At 50.3% G+C, this 26058-nt stretch overlaps 3 protein-coding genes across 3 annotated transcripts; 2 read left to right on the top strand and 1 right to left on the bottom strand.

Annotated features, from left to right (window-relative positions):
* Positions 1-471: 471 nt before the first annotated feature.
* On the top strand, positions 472-882 carry LOC146771203 (histone H3-like). Its single transcript, XM_085640299.1, has one exon. The coding sequence runs from the start codon at positions 472-474 to the stop codon at positions 880-882; it is 411 nt and encodes a 136-aa protein (XP_085496425.1).
* A 112-nt stretch (positions 883-994) lies between these two features.
* Positions 995-2011, bottom strand: LOC146771202 (histone H2B 1.2-like). The gene has a single exon (XM_085640302.1). The coding sequence runs from the start codon at positions 2002-2004 to the stop codon at positions 1624-1626; it is 381 nt and encodes a 126-aa protein (XP_085496428.1). The 5' UTR covers positions 2005-2011; the 3' UTR covers positions 995-1623.
* A 214-nt stretch (positions 2012-2225) lies between these two features.
* LOC146771201 (histone H2A type 2-C-like) lies at positions 2226-3833 on the top strand. Its single transcript, XM_085640301.1, has one exon. The coding sequence runs from the start codon at positions 2334-2336 to the stop codon at positions 2730-2732; it is 399 nt and encodes a 132-aa protein (XP_085496427.1). The 5' UTR covers positions 2226-2333; the 3' UTR covers positions 2733-3833.
* Positions 3834-26058: the final 22225 nt, after the last annotated feature.

Below are 26058 nucleotides of genomic sequence, written 5' to 3'. Positions count from 1 at the left end.
GTGTGCCTTGGTGCTTTCACTGTATCCGGGCAGACTCGAAGTGGTGTCTGCATAAAGCAGACGATTGTGAACGTGAAATCGAGCGCAGTCAACGGCGGCGTGTTCCAGGGTGACCAAGGGCGGTACACTTAAAACATCCTGGTCTCCTCGCCCAGTTGATCGGGGGCGAGTGGTTCGTGTGACTACAAATGAGTGGATGGACACGGAGACAAAGGTTGACCGAAGCGCGGGCTTCGGCTCCAACGTACATCGTCCAATCGGAGGGTGTCTTTTTCTCCACAGCTCATTGGAGAGGCAGGCTACAGCCTCCGGTTGAGTAGCCAATCGTTGCACACCGCGGGCTGTTTTCAAACCTGGGGCGGTCGCTTCAGCCAACCAGAGCAGCCCTCCGTCTTCGAGTGCATAAATAGGGCTCTTGCCTGCTCGAACTCCATTCTTCCTCGCTCGTCGTTGAGAGAGACCGCTCCCGCCATGGCCCGCACCAAGCAGACAGCCCGCAAGTCCACCGGCGGCAAAGCGCCTCGCAAGCAGCTGGCCACCAAGGCTGCCCGCAAGAGCGCCCCTGCCACCGGTGGAGTCAAGAAGCCTCACCGCTACCGACCCGGCACTGTGGCTCTCCGCGAGATCCGCCGCTACCAGAAGTCCACCGAGCTCCTCATCCGCAAGCTGCCCTTCCAGCGCTTGGTGAGGGAGATCGCCCAGGACTTCAAGACCGACCTGCGCTTCCAGAGCTCCGCCGTCATGGCCCTGCAAGAGGCCAGCGAGGCCTACCTGGTCGGGCTCTTCGAGGACACCAACCGGTGCGCCATCCACGCCAAGAGGGTGACCATCATGCCCAAGGACATCCAGCTGGCCCGTCGCATCCGAGGCGAGAGGGCCTAAGGAGACACCGACCCGAACAACCACCACAACGGCTCTTTTAAGGGCCACCACCCTGTCACCTACGAGCTTCTCTTATCTGCCATGTTCTACAGGTGTGGGTGGGTGGGCTGGCTGAGAGTACCCCGAGTACTGGGTAACTTATACCGGCACTGGGAAACTTATACAGGCACTGGGAAACTTATACCGGCACTGGGAAATCCGAGCACTCGGTGTGCACAGCCACCTCTTCAATTAATAAAGCGCTTTGTTTGGGTAGAGGGTCGTGCTGGGATCCGCTGGTCACAAGCCAGCGCTGTGGGGCATCTGTACATCGGGTTTATGTGTCCCGATTTCGGGAGCCTTTGCCCTGGGGCGGATGTTAGCCGTTGCCCCTGGTCTTAAAGTACAAACACAACGTGACACCCGCACACACTAAAACTGGTCGCAGGAAACAATAAGCCCGGGGGCAGCCGTGCGAGTTCCGCGTGGGCTTTATTTAACGTCATCGTTACATTACAGTGCTTGTGTGACACTTGGTCCCAAAGAGGGCTCATTCATATAAACATGCTTATTAAAACGGGTTGCCTGCTCCATCGTCCCTCGGTCTGCAGCAAGCCCCGTGAGAGCGGGTCTTGTGCGCTCAACATTACCGTTTAAAACACTTCTTTCTCCGGTCATAAATGAAGCACATTAGCTCTTAGGGGAGGACGTGAGTGGCCCTTAAAAGAGCCGTTGTGTTAGTTGGGGATGCGCCTCGAAGCCTTACTTGGCGCTGGTGTACTTGGTGACGGCCTTGGTGCCCTCGGACACGGCGTGCTTGGCCAGCTCTCCGGGCAGCAGCAGACGCACTGCGGTCTGGATCTCCCGGGAGGTGATGGTGCGCCGCGAGTTGTAGTGGGCCAGGCGGGAAGCCTCCCCGGCGATGCGCTCGAAGATGTCGTTCACGAAGGAGTTCATGATGCCCATGGCCTTGGAGGAGATGCCGGTGTCCGGGTGCACCTGCTTCATCACTTTGTAAATGTAGATAGCATAGCTTTCCTTCCTGCTCCTCTTGCGCTTCTTCCCGTCCTTCTTGGGCGGCTTGGAGAGCGCTTTCTTGGAGCCCTTCTTGGGAGCCGGCGCGGACTTGGCTGGTTCAGGCATGGTCGACAATCTGCACCGCTTCCTGTGGAGCCGAGAGAAATAAGGCAGGCGAGCCCGGCACTTGTATTTATAGGCTGGCCGTGTAAAGTAGCTGCTTCTCTGCTCTCCCGTCTCATTGGCAGGCTCAGGCAGGGCCCCCACTTCCCTTTGTAATGCGGTACTGGAACTTTGATTGGTGAAAAGGAAGCCCTCCTCCCTCCAATGAGAAGAACTATCAGAGCCTAGCTGTCAACCAATCAGAAGCGCCCGAAGTCTTTATATCGCCGGAGTCCCGCAGAACAGCAGTACTATTCTTTCTGTTGTGTGAGTGAGCCCCTGCATCGATCGCCATGTCTGGACGCGGGAAGCAAGGAGGAAAGGCCCGCGCTAAGGCCAAGACACGCTCTTCCAGAGCCGGGCTCCAGTTCCCCGTGGGCCGTGTGCACAGGCTGCTCCGCAAGGGAAGCTACGCCGAGAGGGTGGGCGCCGGTGCCCCAGTCTATCTGGCTGCAGTCCTGGAGTACCTGACCGCTGAGATCCTGGAGCTGGCCGGCAACGCGGCCCGGGACAACAAAAAGACCCGCATCATCCCCAGACACCTCCAGCTGGCCATCCGCAACGACGAGGAGCTGAACAAGCTGCTGGGCCGAGTCACCATCGCCCAGGGAGGAGTCCTGCCCAACATCCAGGCCGTGCTGCTGCCCAAGAAAACCGAGAGCCACAAGGCAGGGGGCAAAGCAAGCAAGTAAAGGCCCGCAGACCACCGTGGAAACGCACCCTAAACACAAAGGCTCTTTTCAGGGCCAACCACAGACTCCATCAAAGAGCGTATCCGTGGCCAAGGTGTTACTCTGGCGGCTTCATAGTTGCGGCAGCGCCCGCACCGTCGCTACATAGGAGGGCATGCACAAGCCCTCGGACGTACACGTAGATCTTGGCCCCCGTCCCAAAACCTAGCTTGAGGCCCACAATAATAATGTTTTTGTAAAAAAAAAAAAAATGTACATTTTAATAGGGGCAGTTTACAGACTTGCCACAACCGGGCGTGACATGTGGACAGTGTTACGGGGTGGCGGGCGGCCGCACACAGCTGGGTGCTGCCGGCGAGGCCGTTAACCTGTTTGCTCCATTAACACTTTTCAGAGCCTTCTGTTCATGGTGGGAGCGGGCACCGAGCGCCAGGGTTAGGCGGGCCGCGGTGACGAGTGGGGGCCCGGGAAGGGAGGCGCGTGTGTGTGTGCTTGACTGTGATCTATGCCCCGGCGGCAGCTGCAGAGCCCACGACAAAGAGGCGGCTGGGAGCGCGCTCTTTTTCAAACGGCAACGGCCGCTCCAGCCCCCGCTCCCTGCAGAGGGCGGTCCGGGGCGGGCTCCCTCGCCATCCTTTGAGTCACGTGGGCCGCTTGCAGCGCCCTAGCTGGTCCGGCACAGCTCCTCCATATAAGCAGCCGCCGCTGGCCGCGGCCCTCATTTCTGCTCAGTCACAGCACCGACAGGAGACCATGTCTGGACGCGGTAAAGGAGGGAAGGGGCTCGGCAAAGGTGCTCCGGGACAACATCCAGGGCATCACCAAGCCAGCCATTCGCCGCCTGGCTCGCCGTGGCGGGGTCAAGCGCATCTCCGGCCTCATCTACGAGGAGACCCGCGGGGTGTTGAAGGTTTTCCTGGAGAACGTGATCCGGGACGCCGTCACCTACACCGAGCACGCCAAGAGGAAGACCGTCACCGCCATGGATGTGGTCTACGCCCTGAAGCGTCAGGGTCGCACCCTCTACGGATTCGGCGGGTAAACACTCGGCTTGCCCACGGAAAAAACAAAACAAAACCCAAAGGCTCTTTTAAGAGCCGACCACGATGTCATGGGAGAGCTGTGTCTATGCGCTAGGGCTGCTTTCTAGGCCCACAGCGGGTCGAGTGAGGGGTGCATCAGGGGAAATTCTCCGCAGCCACCCTGCCATGCAAGGCACTGTCCCGGGGCCAGGGTGCCTTCCTGGAGCCCCGGCATGGGGGTCCAGGGGCGCGTTCATCCCAGTCCAGCCCATGGGGCCGCTATCCTGAAGCCCTGTACTGGGCACCTAAGGCGGGTATAGCCCGGCCCAGGGGCCCGCCATCCTGGAGCCCTGAACTGGGGACCTAAGGCGGGTATAGGCCGGCCCAGGGGCCCGCCATCCTAGAGCCCTGTACTGGGGACCCAAGGCGAGTTTGGCCCGGCCCAGGGCCGGTCATTTCTCCCTCGACTATTAAGCCCCCACGTAGTGGGGGCTTACAGAACACGGACGAGGGACAAAGGTTAGAGTTAGCCGCGCCGGGAGCGCGGCCGGCCATCTGGTCGCCGAGTTGCGCGACCAGATGGCCCTCGGAGCTGAGCGACCAGATGGCCGGGCGGCGGATGGGCGGCGCTAACTCTAACTTTTGTCTCCCGCTCGGGCGCTGTAAGCCCCCACTCCGTGGGGGCTTAATAGTCAGTAAAATAGAGTTCCCATGCAGGGCCATGGGGTGTGGGATCCTCATTTTTTTTGTGATCGATCGTGACCGATTTCGGGACCCTCTGGGCCTCTAAGCACCTGTTTTAGTACTTTTTTTTTATTTATTTATTTATTCTTTTGTTGGCATTTTGGTTCAAGGGGACCATGGCACTACTTCTACCCAGGGCAATGGAGCTCCGCTTCGGGTAACATTTCAGGTTTTCCCCCTTAGCTGGAGATGGGCCCCAATAAAAAAAAAAAATCGCAATAATAATATAATACATATATTTTTATTTTTTTATTTTTTTTTCGCCCAAAAATGAAATAATGTCCTTCACAGTATCTGGTCCATTTTATTAGCCTCCAGTCACCCCTTTAACAATGTTTAATACAAAAATAAAAAAAAAGTACTAACATTTTAGGTCCAAGGGGACGAAGTCACTTTTTCTACACAGGGCTATGGAGCTTCGATTGGGGTAATATTTCAGGATTTAACCCTCGGCTGGAGGTGGGAAAAAAAACTTCACTCAAAAGGTACACAAAGCCCTTTACATTATCAGATCCAAGACTTCAGTGTCTCGGGCCCATTTCTAGCCTCCAGGCGCTTGATTTATTCTTTTTATGACATTTTGAAAATTACAGGTTTAAGGGGACACAGTATCTCCTTCTACCCAGGGCTATGGAGCTCCGCGCAGGGTGAGATTTCAGGGTTCACCCCTGGCTGCAGGTGTGAAGATAAAACACTTCACATAATCAGGAAAGTGTATTTAGCTGCTTTACAGTATCAGAACAAGGCCTGCAAGGTCTTGGGTTTGTTTCCAGCCTCCAGGCACCAGTTGTACTGATCCTTGTGACACTTGGAGGTGTTATGCTTCAAGGGGATGAAGTCGCACCTTCTACCCAGGGTCATGGAGCTCCGCACAGGGTGAGATTTCAGGCTTCAACCCTGGCTGGAGGTGTGAAAATAAAACACTTCACATACTCAGGAAAGTGTATTTAACTCCTTTACAGTATCAGAATAAGGCCTGCAAGGCCTTGGGTGTGTTTCCAGCATCCAGGCACCAGTTTTACTGATGCTTGTGACATTTGCAGGTGTTAGGCTTCAAGGGGATGAAGTCGCACCTTCTACCCAGGGTCATGGAGCTCCGCGCAGGGTGAGATTTCAGGGTTCACCCCAGGCTTGAGGTGTGAAAAATATACACTTCACATACTCAGGAAAGTGTATTTAGCTGCTTTACAATATCAGAATAAGGCCTGCAAGGCCTTGGGCCTACTTCCAGCCTCCTGGCACCAGTTTTACTGATACTTGTGACATTTGTAGGTGTTAGGCTTCAAGGGGATGAAGTCGCACCTTCTACCCAGGGTTATGGAGCTCCGCGCAGGGTGAGATTTCAGGGTTCACCCCTGGATGGAAGTGTGAAAATAAAACACTTCACTTACTCAGGAAAGTGTATTTAACTCATTTACAGTATCAGAACAAGGCCTGCAAGGCCTTGGGTTTGTTTCCAGCCTCCAGGCACCAGTTGTACTGATACTTGTGACACTTGGAGGTGTTATGCTTCAAGGGGATGAAGTCGCACCTTCTACCCAGGGTCATGGAGCTCCGCGCAGGGTGAGATTTCAGGCTTCACCCCTGGCTGGAGGTGTGAAAATAAAACACTTCACATACTCAGGAAAGTGTATTTAGCTGCTTTACAGTATCGGAATAAGGCCTGCAAGGCCTTGGGCCTACTTCCAGCCTCCTGGCACCAGTTTTACTGATACTTGTGACATTTGTAGGTGTTAGTCTTCAAGGGGATGAAGTCGCACCTTCTACCCAAGGTTATGGAGCTCCGCGCAGGGTGAGAATTCAGGGTTCACCCCTGGCTGTTGGTGTGAAAACAAAACACTTTACATACTCAGTAAAGTGTATTTAACTCCTTCACAGTATCAGAACAAGGCCTGCCAGGCCTTGGGCCTAATTCCAGCCTCCTGGCACCAATTTACTGATACTTGTGACATTTGCAGGTGTTAGGCTTCAAGGGGATAAAGTTGCACCTTCTACCCAAGGGTATGGAGCTCCGCGCAGGGTGAGATATCAGGGTTCACCCCTGGCTGGAGGTGTGAAAATAAAACACTTCACATACTCAGGAAAGTGTATTTAACTCCTTTACAGTATCAGAATAAGGCCTGCAAGGCCTTGGGTGTGTTTCCAGCATCCAGGCACCAGTTTTACTGATGCTTGTGACATTTGCAGGTGTTAGGCTTCAAGGGGATGAAGTCGCACCTTCTACCCAGGGTCATGGAGCTCCGCGCAGGGTGAGATTTCAGGGTTCACCCCAGGCTTGAGGTGTGAAAAATATACACTTCACATACTCAGGAAAGTGTATTTAGCTGCTTTACAATATCAGAATAAGGCCTGCAAGGCCTTGGGCCTACTTCCAGCCTCCTGGCACCAGTTTTACTGATACTTGTGACATTTGTAGGTGTTAGGCTTCAAGGGGATGAAGTCGCACCTTCTACCCAGGGTTATGGAGCTCCGCGCAGGGTGAGATTTCAGGGTTCACCCCTGGATGGAAGTGTGAAAATAAAACACTTCACATACTCAGGAAAGTGTATTTAGCTGCTTTACAGTATCAGAATAAGGCCTGCAAGGCCTTGGGCCTACTTCCAGCCTCCTGGCACCAGATTTACTGATACTTGTGACATTTGCAGGTGTTAGGCTTCAAGGGGATGAAGCCGCACCTTCTACCCAGGGTTATGGAGCTCCGCGCAGGGTGAGATTTCAGGCTTCACCCCTGGCTGGAGGTGTGAAAATAAAACACTTCACATACTCAGGAAAGCGTATTTAGCTGCTTTACAGTATCAGAATAAGGCCTGCAAGGCCTTGGGCCTACTTCCAGCCTCCTGGCACCAGTTTTACTGATACTTGTGACATTTGTAGTTGTTAGGCTTCAAGGGGATGAAGTCGCACCTTCTACCCAGGGTCATGGAGCTCCGCGCTGGGTGAGATTTCAGGCTTCACCCCTGGCTGGAGGTGTGAAAATAAAACACTTCACATACTCAGGAAAGTGTATTTAGCTCCTTTACAGTATCAGAATAAGGCCTGCAAGGCCTTGGGCCTACTTCCAGCCTCCTGGCACCAGTTTTACTGATACTTGTGACATTTGCAGGTGTTAGGCTTCAAGGGGATGAAGTCGCACCTTCTACCCAGGGTCATGGAGCTTCGCGCAGGGTGAGATTTCAGGGTTCACCCCTGGATGGAAGTGTGAAAATAAAACACTTCACTTACTCAGGAAAGTGTATTTAACTCATTTACAGTATCAGAACAAGGCCTGCAAGGCCTTGGGTTTGTTTCCAGCCTCCAGGCACCAGTTGTACTGATACTTGTGACACTTGGAGGTGTTATGCTTCAAGGGGATGAAGTCGCACCTTCTACCCAGGGTCATGGAGCTTCGCGCAGGGTAAGATTTCAGGGTTCACCCCTGGCTGGAGGTGTGAAAATAAAACACTTCACATACTCAGGAAAGTGTATTTAACTGCTTTACAGTATCACAATAAGGCCTGCAAGGCCTTGGGTGTGTTTCCAGCCTCCAGGCACCAGTTTTACTGATACTTGTGACATTTGCAGGTGTTAGGCTTCAAGGGGATGAAGACGCACCTTCTACCCAGGGTTATGGAGCTCCGCGCAGGGTGAGATTTCAGGGTTCACCCCTGGATGGAAGTGTGAAAATAAAACACTTCACTTACTCAGGAAAGTGTATTTAACTCCTTTACAGTATCAGAACAAGGCCTGCAAGGCCTTGGGTTTGTTTCCAGCCTCCAGGCACCAGTTGTACTGATACTTGTGACACTTGGAGGTGTTATGCTTCAAGGGGATGAAGTCGCACCTTCTACCCAGGGTCATGGAGCTCCGCGCAGGGTAAGATTTCAGGGTTCACCCCTGGCTGGAGGTGTGAAAACAAATCACTTCACATACTCAGTAAAGTGTATTTCACTCCTTTACAGTATCAGAATAGGGCCTGCAATGCCTTGGGTGTGTTTCCAGCCTCCAGACACCAGTTTTACTGATACTGGTGACATTTGCAGGTGTTAGGCTTCAAGGGGAAGAAGTCGCACCTTCTACCCAGGGTCATGGAGCTCCGCGCAGGGTTAGATTTCAGGGTTCACCCCTGGCTCAAGGTGTGAAAACAAAACACTTCACATACTCAGGAAAGTGTATTTAACTCCTTTACAGTATCAGGATAAGGCCTGCAAGGCCTTGGGTGTGTTTCCAGCACCCAGGCACCAGTTTTACTGATGCTTGTGACGTTTGCAGGTGTTAGGCTTCAAGGGGATGAAGTCGCACCTTCTACCCAGGGTTATGGAGCTCCGCTCAGGGTGAGAATTCAGGGTTCACCCCTGGCTGGTGGTGTGAAAACAAAACACTTCACATACTCATTAAAGTGTATTTAACTCCTTTACAGTATCAGAATAGGACCTGCAATGCCTTGGGTGTGTTTCCAGCCTCCAGACTCCAGTTTTACTGATACTGGTGACATTTGCAGGTGTTAGGCTTCAAGGGGATGAAGTCGCAACTTCTACCCAGGGTTATGGAGCTCCGCGCAGGGTGAGATATCAGGGTTCACCCCTGGATGGAAGTGTGAAAATAAAACACTTCACTTACTCAGGAAAGTGTATTTAACTCATTTACAGTATCAGAACAAGGCCTGCAAGGCCTTGGGTTTGTTTCCAGCCTCCAGGCACCAGTTGTACTGATACTTGTGACACTTGGAGGTGTTATGCTTCAAGGGGATGAAGTCGCACCTTCTACCCAGGGTCATGGAGCTTCGCGCAGGGTAAGATTTCAGGGTTCACCCCTGGCTGGAGGTGTGAAAATAAAACACTTCACATACTCAGGAAAGTGTATTTAACTGCTTTACAGTATCACAATAAGGCCTGCAAGGCCTTGGGTGTGTTTCCAGCCTCCAGGCACCAGTTTTACTGATACTTGTGACATTTGCAGGTGTTAGGCTTCAAGGGGATGAAGTCGCACCTTCTACCCAGGGTTATGGAGCTCCGCGCAGGGTGAGATTTCAGGCTTCACCCCTGGCTGGAGGTGTGAAAATAAAACACTTCACATACTCAGGAAAGCGTATTTAGCTGCTTTACAGTATCAGAATAAGGCCTGCAAGGCCTTGGGCCTACTTCCAGCCTCCTGGCACCAGTTTTACTGATACTTGTGACATTTGTAGGTGTTAGGCTTCAAGGGGATGAAGCCGCACCTTCTACCCAGGGTTATGGAGCTCCGCGCAGGGTGAGATTTCAGGCTTCACCCCTGGCTGGAGGTGTGAAAATAAAACACTTCACATACTCAGGAAAGCGTATTTAGCTGCTTTACAGTATCAGAATAAGGCCTGCAAGGCCTTGGGCCTACTTCCAGCCTCCTGGCACCAGTTTTACTGATACTTGTGACATTTGTAGGTGTTAGGCTTCAAGGGGGTGAAGTCGCACCTTCTACCCAGGGTCATGGAGCTCCGCGCAGGGTGAGATTTCAGGCTTCACCCCTGGCTGGAGGTGTGAAAATAAAACACTTCACACACTCAGGAAAGTGTATTTAGCTCCTTTACAGTATCAGAATAAGGCCTGCAAGGCCTTGGGCCTACTTCCAGCCTCCTGGCACCAGTTTTACTGATACTTGTGACATTTGCAGGTGTTAGGCTTCAAGGGGATGAAGTCGCACCTTCTACCCAGGGTCATGGAGCTTCGCGCAGGGTGAGATTTCAGGGTTCACCCCTGGATGGAAGTGTGAAAATAAAACACTTCACTTACTCAGGAAAGTGTATTTAACTCATTTACAGTATCAGAACAAGGCCTGCAAGGCCTTGGGTTTGTTTCCAGCCTCCAGGCACCAGTTGTACTGATACTTGTGACACTTGGAGGTGTTATGCTTCAAGGGGATGAAGTCGCACCTTCTACCCAGGGTCATGGAGCTTCGCGCAGGGTAAGATTTCAGGGTTCACCCCTGGCTGGAGGTGTGAAAATAAAACACTTCACATACTCAGGAAAGTGTATTTAACTGCTTTACAGTATCACAATAAGGCCTGCAAGGCCTTGGGTGTGTTTCCAGCCTCCAGGCACCAGTTTTACTGATACTTGTGACATTTGCAGGTGTTAGGCTTCAAGGGGATGAAGTCGCACCTTCTACCCAGGGTTATGGAGCTCCGCGCAGGGTGAGATTTCAGGCTTCACCCCTGGCTGGAGGTGTGAAAATAAAACACTTCACATACTCAGGAAAGCGTATTTAGCTGCTTTACAGTATCAGAATAAGGCCTGCAAGGCCTTGGGTGTGTTTCCAGCATCCAGGCACCAGTTTTACTGATGCTTGTGACATTTGCAGGTGTTAGGCTTCAAGGGGATGAAGTCGCACCTTCTACCCAGGGTTATGGAGCTCTGCGCAGGGTGAGAATTCAGGGTTCACCCCTGGCTGTTTGTGTGTAAACAAAACACTTCACATACTCAGTAAAGAGTATCTATCTCCTTCACAGTAACTGAACAAGGCCTGCAAGGCCTTGGGCCTAATTCCAGCCTCCAGACACCAGTTTTAATGATCCTTGTGACATTTGCAGGTGTTAGGCTTCAAGGGGAGGAAGTCGCACCTTCTACCCAGGGTCATGGAGCTCCGCGCAGGGTTAGATTTCAGGGTTCACCCCTGGCTCAAGGTGTGAAAACAAAACACTTCACATTCTCAGTAAAGTGTATTTAACTCCTTTACAGTATCAGAATAGGACCTGCAATGCCTTGGGTGTGTTTCCAGCCTCCAGACACCAGTTTTACTGATACTGGTGACATTTGCAGGTGTTAGGCTTCAAGGGGATGAAGTCGCAACTTCTACCCAGCGTTATGGAGCTCCGCGCAGGGTGAGAATTCAGGGTTCACCCCTGGCTGTTGGTGTGAAAACAAAACACTTTACATACTCAGTAAAGTGTATTTAACTCCTTCACAGTATCAGAACAAGGCCTGCAAGGCCTTGGGCCTAATTCCAGCCTCCTGGCACCAATTTACTGATACTTGTGACATTTGCAGGTGTTAGGCTTCAAGGGGATAAAGTTGCACCTTCTACCCAAGGGTATGGAGCTCCGCGCAGGGTGAGATATCAGGGTTCAACCCTGGCTGGAGGTGTGAAAATAAAACACTTCACATACTCAGCAAAGTGTATTTAACTCCTTTACAGTATCAGAATAAGGCCTGCAAGGCCTTGGGTGTGTTTCCAGCATCCAGGAACCAGTTTTACTGATGCTTGTGACATTTGCAGGTGTTAGGCTTCAAGGGGATGAAGTCGCACCTTCTACCCAGGGTTATGGAGCTCCGCGCAGGGTGAGAATTCAGGGTTCACCCCTGGCTGTTGGTGTGAAAACAAAACACTTTACATACTCAGTAAAGTGTATTTAACTCCTTCACAGTATCAGAACAAGGCCTGCAAGGCCTTGGGCCTACTTCCAGCCTCCTAGCACCAATTTACTGATACTTGTGACATTTGCAGGTGTTAGGCTTCAAGGGGATGAAGTTGCACCTTCTACCCAAGGTTATGGAGCTCCGCGCAGGGTGAGAATTCAGGGTTCACCCCTGGCTGTTGGTGTGAAAACAAAACACTTTACATACTCAGTAAAGTGTATTTAACTCCTTCACAGTATCAGAACAAGGCCTGCAAGGCCTTGGGCCTAATTCCAGCCTCCTGGCACCAACTTACTGATACTTGTGACATTTGCAGGTGTTAGGCTTCAAGGGGATAAAGTTGCACCTTCTACCCAAGGGTATGGAGCTCCGCGCAGGGTGAGATATCAGGGTTCACCCCTGGCTGGAGGTGTGAAAATAAAACACTTCACATACTCAGGAAAGTGTATTTAACTCCTTTACAGTATCAGAATAAGGCCTGCAAGGCCTTGGGTGTGTTTCCAGCATCCAGGCACCAGTTTTACTGATGCTTGTGACATTTGCAGGTGTTAGGCTTCAAGGGGATGAAGTCGCACCTGCTACCCAGGGTTATGGAGCTCTGCGCAGGGTGAGAATTCAGGGTTCACCCCTGGCTGTTTGTGTGTAAACAAAACACTTCACATACTCAGTAAAGAGTATCTATCTCCTTCACAGTAACTGAACAAGGCCTGCAAGGCCTTGGGCCTAATTCCAGCCTCCAGACACCAGTTTTAATGATCCTTGTGACATTTGCAGGTGTTAGGCTTCAAGGGGAGGAAGTCGCACCTTCTACCCAGGGTCATGGAGCTCCGAGCAGGGTTAGATTTCAGGGTTCACCCCTGGCTCAAGGTGTGAAAACAAAACACTTCACATTCTCAGTAAAGTGTATTTAACTCCTTTACAGTATCAGAATAAGGCCTGCAAGGCCTTGGGTGTGTTTCCAGCATCCAGGAACCAGTTTTACTGATGCTTGTGACATTTGCAGGTGTTAGGCTTCAAGGGGATGAAGTCGCACCTTCTACCCAGGGTTATGGAGCTCCGCGCAGGGTGAGAATTCAGGGTTCACCCCTGGCTGTTGGTGTGAAAACAAAACACTTTACATACTCAGTAAAGTGTATTTAACTCCTTCACAGTATCAGAACAAGGCCTGCAAGGCCTTGGGCCTACTTCCAGCCTCCTAGCACCAATTTACTGATACTTGTGACATTTGCAGGTGTTAGGCTTCAAGGGGATGAAGTTGCACCTTCTACCCAAGGTTATGGAGCTCCGCGCAGGGTGAGAATTCAGGGTTCACCCCTGGCTGTTGGTGTGAAAACAAAACACTTTACATACTCAGTAAAGTGTATTTAACTCCTTCACAGTATCAGAACAAGGCCTGCAAGGCCTTGGGCCTAATTCCAGCCTGCTGGCACCAATTTACTGATACTTGTGACATTTGCAGGTGTTAGGCTTCAAGGGGATAAAGTTGCACCTTCTACCCAAGGGTATGGAGCTCCGCGCAGGGTGAGATATCAGGGTTCACCCCTGGCTGGAGGTGTGAAAATAAAACACTTCACATACTCAGGAAAGTGTATTTAACTCCTTTACAGTATCAGAATAAGGCCTGCAAGGCCTTGGGTGTGTTTCCAGCATCCAGGCACCAGTTTTACTGATGCTTGTGACATTTGCAGGTGTTAGGCTTCAAGGGGATGAAGTCGCACCTTCTACCCAGGGTTATGGAGCTCTGCGCAGGGTGAGAATTCAGGGTTCACCCCTGGCTGTTTGTGTGTAAACAAAACACTTCACATACTCAGTAAAGAGTATCTATCTCCTTCACAGTAACTGAACAAGGCCTGCAAGGCCTTGGGCCTAATTCCAGCCTCCAGACACCAGTTTTAATGATCCTTGTGACATTTGCAGGTGTTAGGCTTCAAGGGGAGGAAGTCGCACCTTCTACCCAGGGTCATGGAGCTCCGCGCAGGGTTAGATTTCAGGGTTCACCCCTGGCTCAAGGTGTGAAAACAAAACACTTCACATTCTCAGTAAAGTGTATTTAACTCCTTTACAGTATCAGAATAGGACCTGCAATGCCTTGGGTGTGTTTCCAGCCTCCAGACACCAGTTTTACTGATACTGGTGACATTTGCAGGTGTTAGGCTTCAAGGGGATGAAGTCGCAACTTCTACCCAGCGTTATGGAGCTCCGCGCAGGGTGAGAATTCAGGGTTCACCCCTGGCTGTTGGTGTGAAAACAAAACACTTTACATACTCAGTAAAGTGTATTTAACTCCTTCACAGTATCATAACAAGGCCTGCAAGGCCTTGGGCCTAGTTCCAGCCTCCTAGCACCAATTTACTGATACTTGTGACATTTGCAGGTGTTAGGCTTCAAGGGGATAAAGTTGCACCTTCTACCCAAGGGTATGGAGCTCCGCGCAGGGTGAGATATCAGGGTTCACCCCTGGCTGGAGGTGTGAAAATAAAACACTTCACATACTCAGGAAAGTGTATTTAACTCCTTTACAGTATCAGAATAAGGCCTGCAAGGCCTTGGGCCTACTTCCAGCCTCCTGGCACCAGTTTTACTGATACTTGTGACATTTGCAGGTGTTAGGCTTCAAGGGGATAAAGTTGCACCTTCTACCCAAGGGTATGGAGCTCCGCGCAGGGTTAGATTTCAGGGTTCACCCCTGGCTCAAGGTGTGAAAACAAAACACTTCACATACTCAGGAAAGTGTATTTAACTCCTTTACAGTATCAGGATAAGGCCTGCAAGGCCTTGGGTGTGTTTCCAGCATCCAGGCACCAGTTTAACTGATGCTTGTGACATTTGCAGGTGTCAGGCTTCAAGGGGATGAAGTCGCACCTTCTACCCAGGGTTAAGGAGCTTTGCGCAGGGTAAGATTTCAGGGTTCACCGCTGGCTGGAGGTGTGAAAATAAAACACTTCACATACTCAGGAAAGCGTATTTAGCTCCTTTACAGTATCAGAATAAGGCCTACAAGGCCTTGGGTGTGTTTCCAGCCTCCAGGCACCAGTTTTACTGATACTTGAGACATTTGTAGGTGTTAGGCTTCAAGGGGATGAAGTCGCACCTTCTACCCAGGGTTATGGAGCTCCGCGCAGGGTAAGATTTCAGGCTTCACCCCTGGCTGGAGGTGTGAAAATAAAACACTTCAAATACTCAGGAAAGTGTATTTAGCTCCTTTACAGTATCAGAATAAGGCCTGCAAGGCCTTGGGCCTACTTCCAGCCTCCTGGCACCAGTTTTACTGATACTTGTGACATTTGCAGGTGTTAGGCTTCAAGAGGATGAAGTCGCACCTTCTACCCAGGGTCATGGAGCTTCGCGCAGGGTAAGATTTCAGGGTTCACCCCTGGCTGGAGGTGTGAAAATAAAACACTTCACATACTCAGGAAAGTGTATTTAACTGCTTTACAGTATCACAATAAGGCCTGCAAGGCCTTGGGTGTGTTTCCAGCCTCCAGGCACCAGTTGTACTGATACTTGTGACACTTGGAGGTGTTAGGCTTCAAGGGGATGAAGTCGCACCTTCTACCCAGGGTCATGGAGCTCCGCGCAGGGTGAGATTTCAGGCTTCACCCCTGGCTGGAGGTGTGAAAATAAAACACTTCACATACTCAGGAAAGTGTATTTAGCTGCTTTACAGTATCGGAATAAGGCCTGCAAGGCCTTGGGCCTACTTCCAGCCTCCTGGCACCAGTTTTACTGATACTTGTGACATTTGTAGGTGTTAGGCTTCAAGGGGATGAAGTCGCACCTTCTACCCAGGGTCATGGAGCTCCGCGCAGGGTGAGATTTCAGGCTTCACCCCTGGCTGGAGGTGTGAAAATAAAACACTTCACATACTCAGGAAAGTGTATTTAGCTCCTTTACAGTATCAGAATAAGGCCTGCAAGGCCTTGGGCCTACTTCCAGCCTCCTGGCACCAGTTTTACTGATACTGGTGACATTTGCAGGTGTTAGGCTTCAAGGGGATGAAGTCGCACCTTCTACCCAGGGTCATGGAGCTCCGTGCAGGGTGAGAATTCAGGGTTCACCCCTGGCTGTTGGTGTGAAAACAAAACACTTTACATACTCAGTAAAGTGTATTTAACTCCTTCACAGTATCAGAACAAGGCCTGCAAGGCCTTGGGCCTACTTCCAGCCTCCTGGCACCAGATTTACTGATACTTGTGACATTTGTAGGTGTTAGGCTTCAAGGGGATGAAGTCGCACCTTCTACCCAGGGTCATGGAGCTCCGCGCAGGGTGAGATTTCAGGGTTCACCCCAGGCTTGAGGTGTGAAAATAAAACACTTCACATACTCAGGAAAGTGTATTTAGCTCCTTTACAGTATCAGAATAAGGCCTGCAAGGCCTTGGGCCTACATCCAGCCTACTGGCACCAGTTTTACTGATACTTGTGACATTTGCAGGTGTTGGGCTTCAAGGGGATCAAGTCGCACCTTCTACCCAGGGTTATGGAGCTCCGCGCAGGGTGAGATTTCAGGGTTCACCCCATGCTTGAGGTGTGAAAATAAAAGCTTCACATACTCAGGAAAGTATATTTAGCTCCTTTACAGTATCAGAATAAGGCCTGCAAGGCCTTGGGCCTACTTCCAGCCTCCTGGCACCAGTTTTACTGATACTTGTGACATTTGCAGGTGTTAGGCTTCAAGGGGATGAAGTCGCACCTTCTACCCAGGGTCATGGAGCTCCGCGCAGGGTGAGATTTCAGGCTTCACCCCTGGCTGGAGGTGTGAAAATAAAACACTTCACATACTCAGGAAATTGTATTTAGCTGCTTTACAGTATCAGAATAAGGCCTGCAAGGCCTTGGGCCTACTTCCAGCGTCCTGGCACCAGTTTTACTGATACTTGTGACATTTGCAGGTGTTAGGCTTCAAGGGGATGAAGTCGCACCTTCTACCCAGTGTCATGGAGCTCCGCGCAGGGTGAGATTTCTGGCTTCACCCCAGGCTTGAGGTGTGAAAATAAAACACTTCACATCCTCAGGAAAGTGTATTTAACTGCTTTACAGTATCATAATAAGGCCTGCAAGGCCTTGGGTGTGTTTCCAGCCTCCAGGCACCAGTTTTACTGATACTTGTGACATTTGCAGGTGTTAGGCTTCAAGGGGATGAAGTCGCACCTTCTACCCAGGGTCATGGAGCTCCGCGCAGGGTGAGATTTCAGGGTTCACCCCTGGATGGAAGTGTGAAAATAAAACACTTCACATACTCAGGAAAGTGTATTTAACTCCTTTACAGTATCAGAACAAGGCCTGCAAGGCCTTGGGCCTACTTCCAGCCTCCTGGCACCAGTTTTACTGATACTTGTGACATTTGTAGGTGTTAGGCTTCAAGGGGATGAAGTCGCACCTTCTACCCAGGGTCATGGAGCTCCGCGCAGGGTGAGATTTCAGGGTTCACCCCAGGCTTGAGGTGTGAAAAATATACACTTCACATACTCAGGAAAGTGTATTTAGCTGCTTTACAGTATCAGAATAAGGCCTGCAAGGCCTTGGGCCTACTTCCAGCCTCCTGGCACCAGTTTTACTGATACTTGTGACATTTGTAGGTGTTAGGCTTCAAGGGGATGAAGTCGCACCTTCTACCCAGGGTTATGGAGCTCCGCGCAGGGTGAGATTTCAGAGTTCACCCCTGGATGGAAGTGTGAAAATAAAACACTTCACATACTCAGGAAAGCGTATTTAGCTGCTTTACAGTATCAGAATAAGGCCTGCAAGGCCTTGGGCCTACTTCCAGCCTCCTGGCACCAGATTTACTGATACTTGTGACATTTGCAGGTGTTAGGCTTCAAGGGGATGAAGCCGCACCTTCTACCCAGGGTTATGGAGCTCCGCGCAGGGTGAGATTTCAGGCTTCACCCCTGGCTGGAGGTGTGAAAATAAAACACTTCACATACTCAGGAAAGCGTATTTAGCTGCTTTACAGTATCAGAATAAGGCCTGCAAGGCCTTGGGCCTACTTCCAGCCTCCTGGCACCAGTTTTACTGATACTTGTGACATTTGTAGTTGTTAGGCTTCAAGGGGATGAAGTCGCACCTTCTACCCAGGGTCATGGAGCTCCGCGCAGGGTGAGATTTCAGGCTTCACCCCTGGCTGGAGGTGTGAAAATAAAACACTTCACATACTCAGGAAAGTGTATTTAGCTGCTTTACAGTATCAGAATAAGGCCTGCAAGGCCTTGGGCCTACTTCCAGCCTCCTGGCACCAGTTTTACTGATACTTGTGACATTTGCAGGTGTTAGGCTTCAAGGGGATGAAGTCGCACCTTCTACCCAGGGTCATGGAGCTCCGCGCAGGGTGAGATTTCAGGCTTCACCCCTGGCTGGAGGTGTGAAAATAAAACACTTCACATACTCAGGAAATTGTATTTAGCTGCTTTACAGTATCAGAATAGGGCCTGCAATGCCTTGGGTGTGTTTCCAGCCTCCAGACTCCAGTTTTACTGATACTGGTGACATTTGCAGGTGTTAGGCTTCAAGGGGATGAAGTCGCACCTTCTACCCAGGGTTATGGAGCTCCGCGCAGGGTGAGATTTCAGGCTTCACCCCTGGCTGGAGGTGTGAAAATAAAACACTTCACATACTCAGGAAAGCGTATTTAGCTGCTTTACAGTATCAGAATAAGGCCTGCAAGGCCTTGGGCCTACTTCCAGCCTCCTGGCACCAGTTTTACTGATACTTGTGACATTTGTAGTTGTTAGGCTTCAAGGGGATGAAGTCGCACCTTCTACCCAGGGTCATGGAGCTCCGCGCAGGGTGAGATTTCAGGCTTCACCCCTGGCTGGAGGTGTGAAAATAAAACACTTCACATACTCAGGAAAGTGTATTTAGCTCCTTTACAGTATCAGAATAAGGCCTGCAAGGCCTTGGGCCTACTTCCAGCCTCCTGGCACCAGTTTTACTGATACTTGTGACATTTGCAGGTGTTAGGCTTCAAGGGGATGAAGTCGCACCTTCTACCCAGGGTCATGGAGCTTCGCGCAGGGTGAGATTTCAGGGTTCACCCCTGGATGGAAGTGTGAAAATAAAACACTTCACTTACTCAGGAAAGTGTATTTAACTCATTTACAGTATCAGAACAAGGCCTGCAAGGCCTTGGGTTTGTTTCCAGCCTCCAGGCACCAGTTGTACTGATACTTGTGACACTTGGAGGTGTTATGCTTCAAGGGGATGAAGTCGCACCTTCTACCCAGGGTCATGGAGCTTCGCGCAGGGTAAGATTTCAGGGTTCACCCCTGGCTGGAGGTGTGAAAATAAAACACTTCACATACTCAGGAAAGTGTATTTAACTGCTTTACAGTATCACAATAAGGCCTGCAAGGCCTTGGGTGTGTTTCCAGCCTCCAGGCACCAGTTTTACTGATACTTGTGACATTTGCAGGTGTTAGGCTTCAAGGGGATGAAGTCGCACCTTCTACCCAGGGTTATGGAGCTCCGCGCAGGGTGAGATTTCAGGGTTCACCCCTGGATGGAAGTGTGAAAATAAAACACTTCACTTACTCAGGAAAGTGTATTTAACTCCTTTACAGTATCAGAACAAGGCCTGCAAGGCCTTGGGTTTGTTTCCAGCCTCCAGGCACCAGTTGTACTGATACTTGTGACACTTGGAGGTGTTATGCTTCAAGGGGATGAAGTCGCACCTTCTACCCAGGGTCATGGAGCTCCGCGCAGGGTAAGATTTCAGGGTTCACCCCTGGCTGGAGGTGTGAAAACAAATCACTTCACATACTCAGTAAAGTGTATTTCACTCCTTTACAGTATCAGAATAGGGCCTGCAATGCCTTGGGTGTGTTTCCAGCCTCCAGACACCAGTTTTACTGATACTGGTGACATTTGCAGGTGTTAGGCTTCAAGGGGAAGAAGTCGCACCTTCTACCCAGGGTCATGGAGCTCCGCGCAGGGTTAGATTTCAGGGTTCACCCCTGGCTCAAGGTGTGAAAACAAAACACTTCACATACTCAGGAAAGTGTATTTAACTCCTTTACAGTATCAGGATAAGGCCTGCAAGGCCTTGGGTGTGTTTCCAGCACCCAGGCACCAGTTTTACTGATGCTTGTGACGTTTGCAGGTGTTAGGCTTCAAGGGGATGAAGTCGCACCTTCTACCCAGGGTTATGGAGCTCCGCTCAGGGTGAGAATTCAGGGTTCACCCCTGGCTGGTGGTGTGAAAACAAAACACTTCACATACTCATTAAAGTGTATTTAACTCCTTTACAGTATCAGAATAGGACCTGCAATGCCTTGGGTGTGTTTCCAGCCTCCAGACTCCAGTTTTACTGATACTGGTGACATTTGCAGGTGTTAGGCTTCAAGGGGATGAAGTCGCAACTTCTACCCAGGGTTATGGAGCTCCGCGCAGGGTGAGATATCAGGGTTCACCCCTGGATGGAAGTGTGAAAATAAAACACTTCACTTACTCAGGAAAGTGTATTTAACTCATTTACAGTATCAGAACAAGGCCTGCAAGGCCTTGGGTTTGTTTCCAGCCTCCAGGCACCAGTTGTACTGATACTTGTGACACTTGGAGGTGTTATGCTTCAAGGGGATGAAGTCGCACCTTCTACCCAGGGTCATGGAGCTTCGCGCAGGGTAAGATTTCAGGGTTCACCCCTGGCTGGAGGTGTGAAAATAAAACACTTCACATACTCAGGAAAGCGTATTTAACTGCTTTACAGTATCACAATAAGGCCTGCAAGGCCTTGGGTGTGTTTCCAGCCTCCAGGCACCAGTTTTACTGATACTTGTGACATTTGCAGGTGTTAGGCTTCAAGGGGATGAAGTCGCACCTTCTACCCAGGGTTATGGAGCTCCGCGCAGGGTGAGATTTCAGGCTTCACCCCTGGCTGGAGGTGTGAAAATAAAACACTTCACATACTCAGGAAAGCGTATTTAGCTGCTTTACAGTATCAGAATAAGGCCTGCAAGGCCTTGGGCCTACTTCCAGCCTCCTGGCACCAGTTTTACTGATACTTGTGACATTTGTAGGTGTTAGGCTTCAAGGGGATGAAGCCGCACCTTCTACCCAGGGTTATGGAGCTCCGCGCAGGGTGAGATTTCAGGCTTCACCCCTGGCTGGAGGTGTGAAAATAAAACACTTCACATACTCAGGAAAGCGTATTTAGCTGCTTTACAGTATCAGAATAAGGCCTGCAAGGCCTTGGGCCTACTTCCAGCCTCCTGGCACCAGTTTTACTGATACTTGTGACATTTGTAGGTGTTAGGCTTCAAGGGGGTGAAGTCGCACCTTCTACCCAGGGTCATGGAGCTCCGCGCAGGGTGAGATTTCAGGCTTCACCCCTGGCTGGAGGTGTGAAAATAAAACACTTCACACACTCAGGAAAGTGTATTTAGCTCCTTTACAGTATCAGAATAAGGCCTGCAAGGCCTTGGGCCTACTTCCAGCCTCCTGGCACCAGTTTTACTGATACTTGTGACATTTGCAGGTGTTAGGCTTCAAGGGGATGAAGTCGCACCTTCTACCCAGGGTCATGGAGCTTCGCGCAGGGTGAGATTTCAGGGTTCACCCCTGGATGGAAGTGTGAAAATAAAACACTTCACTTACTCAGGAAAGTGTATTTAACTCATTTACAGTATCAGAAGAACAAGGCCTGCAAGGCCTTGGGTTTGTTTCCAGCCTCCAGGCACCAGTTGTACTGATACTTGTGACACTTGGAGGTGTTATGCTTCAAGGGGATGAAGTCGCACCTTCTACCCAGGGTCATGGAGCTTCACGCAGGGTAAGATTTCAGGGTTCACCCCTGGCTGGAGGTGTGAAAATAAAACACTTCACATACTCAGGAAAGTGTATTTAACTGCTTTACAGTATCACAATAAGGCCTGCAAGGCCTTGGGTGTGTTTCCAGCCTCCAGGCACCAGTTTTACTGATACTTGTGACATTTGCAGGTGTTAGGCTTCAAGGGGATGAAGTCGCACCTTCTACCCAGGGTTATGGAGCTCCGCGCAGGGTGAGATTTCAGGGTTCACCCCTGGATGGAAGTGTGAAAATAAAACACTTCACTTACTCAGGAAAGTGTATTTAACTCCTTTACAGTATCAGAACAAGGCCTGCAAGGCCTTGGGTTTGTTTCCAGCCTCCAGGCACCAGTTGTACTGATACTTGTGACACTTGGAGGTGTTATGCTTCAAGGGGATGAAGTCGCACCTTCTACCCAGGGTCATGGAGCTCCGCGCAGGGTAAGATTTCAGGGTTCACCCCTGGCTGGAGGTGTGAAAACAAATCACTTCACATACTCAGGAAAGTGTATTTCACTCCTTTACAGTATCAGAATAGGGCCTGCAATGCCTTGGGTGTGTTTCCAGCCTCCAGACACCAGTTTTACTGATACTGGTGACATTTGCAGGTGTTAGGCTTCAAGGGGATGAAGTCGCACCTTCTACCCAGGGTCATGGAGCTCCGCGCAGGGTTAGATTTCAGGGTTCACCCCTGGCTCAAGGTGTGAAAACAAAACACTTCACATACTCGGGAAAGTGTATTTAACTCCTTTACAGTATCAGGATAAGGCCTGCAAGGCCTTGGGTGTGTTTCCAGCACCCAGGCACCAGTTTTACTGATGCTTGTGACGTTTGCAGGTGTTAGGCTTCAAGGGGATGAAGTCGCACCTTCTACCCAGGGTTATGGAGCTCCGCTCAGGGTGAGAATTCAGGGTTCACCCCTGGCTGGTGGTGTGAAAACAAAACACTTCACATACTCATTAAAGTGTATTTAACTCCTTTACAGTATCAGAATAGGACCTGCAATGCCTTGGGTGTGTTTCCAGCCTCCAGACTCCAGTTTTACTGATACTGGTGACATTTGCAGGTGTTAGGCTTCAAGGGGATGAAGTCGCAACTTCTACCCAGGGTTATGGAGCTCCGCGCAGGGTGAGATATCAGGGTTCACCCCTGGATGGAAGTGTGAAAATAAAACACTTCACTTACTCAGGAAAGTGTATTTAACTCATTTACAGTATCAGAACAAGGCCTGCAAGGCCTTGGGTTTGTTTCCAGCCTCCAGGCACCAGTTGTACTGATACTTGTGACACTTGGAGGTGTTATGCTTCAAGGGGATGAAGTCGCACCTTCTACCCAGGGTCATGGAGCTTCGCGCAGGGTAAGATTTCAGGGTTCACCCCTGGCTGGAGGTGTGAAAATAAAACACTTCACATACTCAGGAAAGTGTATTTAACTGCTTTACAGTATCACAATAAGGCCTGCAAGGCCTTGGGTGTGTTTCCAGCCTCCAGGCACCAGTTGTACTGATACTTGTGACACTTGGAGGTGTTAGGCTTCAAGGGGATGAAGTCGCACCTTCTACCCAGGGTCATGGAGCTCCGCGCAGGGTGAGATTTCAGGCTTCACCCCTGGCTGGAGGTGTGAAAATAAAACACTTCACATACTCAGGAAAGTGTATTTAGCTGCTTTACAGTATCGGAATAAGGCCTGCAAGGCCTTGGGCCTACTTCCAGCCTCCTGGCACCAGTTTTACTGATACTTGTGACATTTGTAGGTGTTAGGCTTCAAGGGGATGAAGTCGCACCTTCTACCCAGGGTCATGGAGCTCCGCGCAGGGTGAGATTTCAGGCTTCACCCCTGGCTGGAGGTGTGAAAATAAAACACTTCACATACTCAGGAAAGTGTATTTAGCTCCTTTACAGTATCAGAATAAGGCCTGCAAGGCCTTGGGCCTACTTCCAGCCTCCTGGCACCAGTTTTACTGATACTTGTGACATTTGCAGGTGTTAGGCTTCAAGGGGATGAAGTCGCACCTTCTACCCAGGGTCATGGAGCTCCGTGCAGGGTAAGGTTTCAGGCTTCACCCCAGGCTGGAGGTGTTAAAATAAAACACTTCACATACTCAGGAAAGTGTATTTAGCTGCTTTACTGTATCAGAATAAGGCCTGCAAGGCCTTGGGCCTACTTCCAGCCTCCTGGCACCAGATTTACTGATACTTGTGACATTTGTAGGTGTTAGGCTTCAAGGGGATGAAGTCGCACCTTCTACCCAGGGTCATGGAGCTCCGCGCAGGGTGAGATTTCAGGGTTCACCCCAGGCTTGAGGTGTGAAAATAAAACACTTCACATACTCAGGAAAGTGTATTTAGCTCCTTTACAGTATCAGAATAAGGCCTGCAAGGCCTTGGGCCTACATCCAGCCTACTGGCACCAGTTTTACTGATACTTGTGACATTTGCAGGTGTTGGGCTTCAAGGGGATCAAGTCGCACCTTCTACCCAGGGTTATGGAGCTCCGCGCAGGGTGAGATTTCAGGGTTCACCCCATGCTTGAGGTGTGAAAATAAAAGCTTCACATACTCAGGAAAGTATATTTAGCTCCTTTACAGTATCAGAATAAGGCCTGCAAGGCCTTGGGCCTACTTCCAGCCTCCTGGCACCAGTTTTACTGATACTTGTGACATTTGCAGGTGTTAGGCTTCAAGGGGATGAAGTCGCACCTTCTACCCAGGGTCATGGAGCTCCGCGCAGGGTGAGATTTCAGGCTTCACCCCTGGCTGGAGGTGTGAAAATAAAACACTTCACATACTCGGGAAATTGTATTTAGCTGCTTTACAGTATCAGAATAAGGCCTGCAAGGCCTTGGGCCTACTTCCAGCGTCCTGGCACCAGTTTTACTGATACTTGTGACATTTGCAGGTGTTAGGCTTCAAGGGGATGAAGTCGCACCTTCTACCCAGTGTCATGGAGCTCCGCGCAGGGTGAGATTTCTGGCTTCACCCCAGGCTTGAGGTGTGAAAATAAAACACTTCACATCCTCAGGAAAGTGTATTTAACTGCTTTACAGTATCATAATAAGGCCTGCAAGGCCTTGGGTGTGTTTCCAGCCTCCAGGCACCAGTTTTACTGATACTTGTGACATTTGCAGGTGTTAGGCTTCAAGGGGATGAAGTCGCACCTTCTACCCAGGGTCATGGAGCTCCGCGCAGGGTGAGATTTCAGGGTTCACCCCTGGATGGAAGTGTGAAAATAAAACACTTCACATACTCAGGAAAGTGTATTTAACTCCTTTACAGTATCAGAACAAGGCCTGCAAGGCCTTGGGCCTACTTCCAGCCTCCTGGCACCAGTTTTACTGATACTTGTGACATTTGTAGGTGTTAGGCTTCAAGGGGATGAAGTCGCACCTTCTACCCAGGGTCATGGAGCTCCGCGCAGGGTGAGATTTCAGGGTTCACCCCAGGCTTGAGGTGTGAAAAATATACACTTCACATACTCAGGAAAGTGTATTTAGCTGCTTTACAGTATCAGAATAAGGCCTGCAAGGCCTTGGGCCTACTTCCAGCCTCCTGGCACCAGTTTTACTGATACTTGTGACATTTGTAGGTGTTAGGCTTCAAGGGGATGAAGTCGCACCTTCTACCCAGGGTTATGGAGCTCCGCGCAGGGTGAGATTTCAGAGTTCACCCCTGGATGGAAGTGTGAAAATAAAACACTTCACATACTCAGGAAAGCGTATTTAGCTGCTTTACAGTATCAGAATAAGGCCTGCAAGGCCTTGGGCCTACTTCCAGCCTCCTGGCACCAGATTTACTGATACTTGTGACATTTGCAGGTGTTAGGCTTCAAGGGGATGAAGCCGCACCTTCTACCCAGGGTTATGGAGCTCCGCGCAGGGTGAGATTTCAGGCTTCACCCCTGGCTGGAGGTGTGAAAATAAAACACTTCACATACTCAGGAAAGCGTATTTAGCTGCTTTACAGTATCAGAATAAGGCCTGCAAGGCCTTGGGCCTACTTCCAGCCTCCTGGCACCAGTTTTACTGATACTTGTGACATTTGTAGTTGTTAGGCTTCAAGGGGATGAAGTCGCACCTTCTACCCAGGGTCATGGAGCTCCGCGCAGGGTGAGATTTCAGGCTTCACCCCTGGCTGGAGGTGTGAAAATAAAACACTTCACATACTCAGGAAAGTGTATTTAGCTCCTTTACAGTATCAGAATAAGGCCTGCAAGGCCTTGGGCCTACTTCCAGCCTCCTGGCACCAGTTTTACTGATACTTGTGACATTTGCAGGTGTTAGGCTTCAAGGGGATGAAGTCGCACCTTCTACCCAGGGTCATGGAGCTTCGCGCAGGGTGAGATTTCAGGGTTCACCCCTGGATGGAAGTGTGAAAATAAAACACTTCACTTACTCAGGAAAGTGTATTTAACTCAT

This window comes from Triturus cristatus, unplaced genomic scaffold (genome assembly GCF_964204655.1).
Source record: "Triturus cristatus unplaced genomic scaffold, aTriCri1.1 SCAFFOLD_820, whole genome shotgun sequence".
NCBI classification, from domain to species: Eukaryota; Metazoa; Chordata; class Amphibia; order Caudata; family Salamandridae; genus Triturus; species Triturus cristatus.
Note: the sequence above shows the minus strand (reverse complement) of the source record. Positions and strands in the feature narration are given on the sequence as shown.

Excerpts from the sequence above, each read along its gene's own strand:
- LOC146771202 (XM_085640302.1), bottom strand. The coding sequence starts at position 2,004 with ATGCCTGAACCAGCCAAGTCCGCGCCGGCTCCCAAGAAGGGCTCCAAG.
- LOC146771203 (XM_085640299.1), top strand. The coding sequence starts at position 472 with ATGGCCCGCACCAAGCAGACAGCCCGCAAGTCCACCGGCGGCAAAGCG.
- LOC146771201 (XM_085640301.1), top strand. The coding sequence starts at position 2,334 with ATGTCTGGACGCGGGAAGCAAGGAGGAAAGGCCCGCGCTAAGGCCAAG.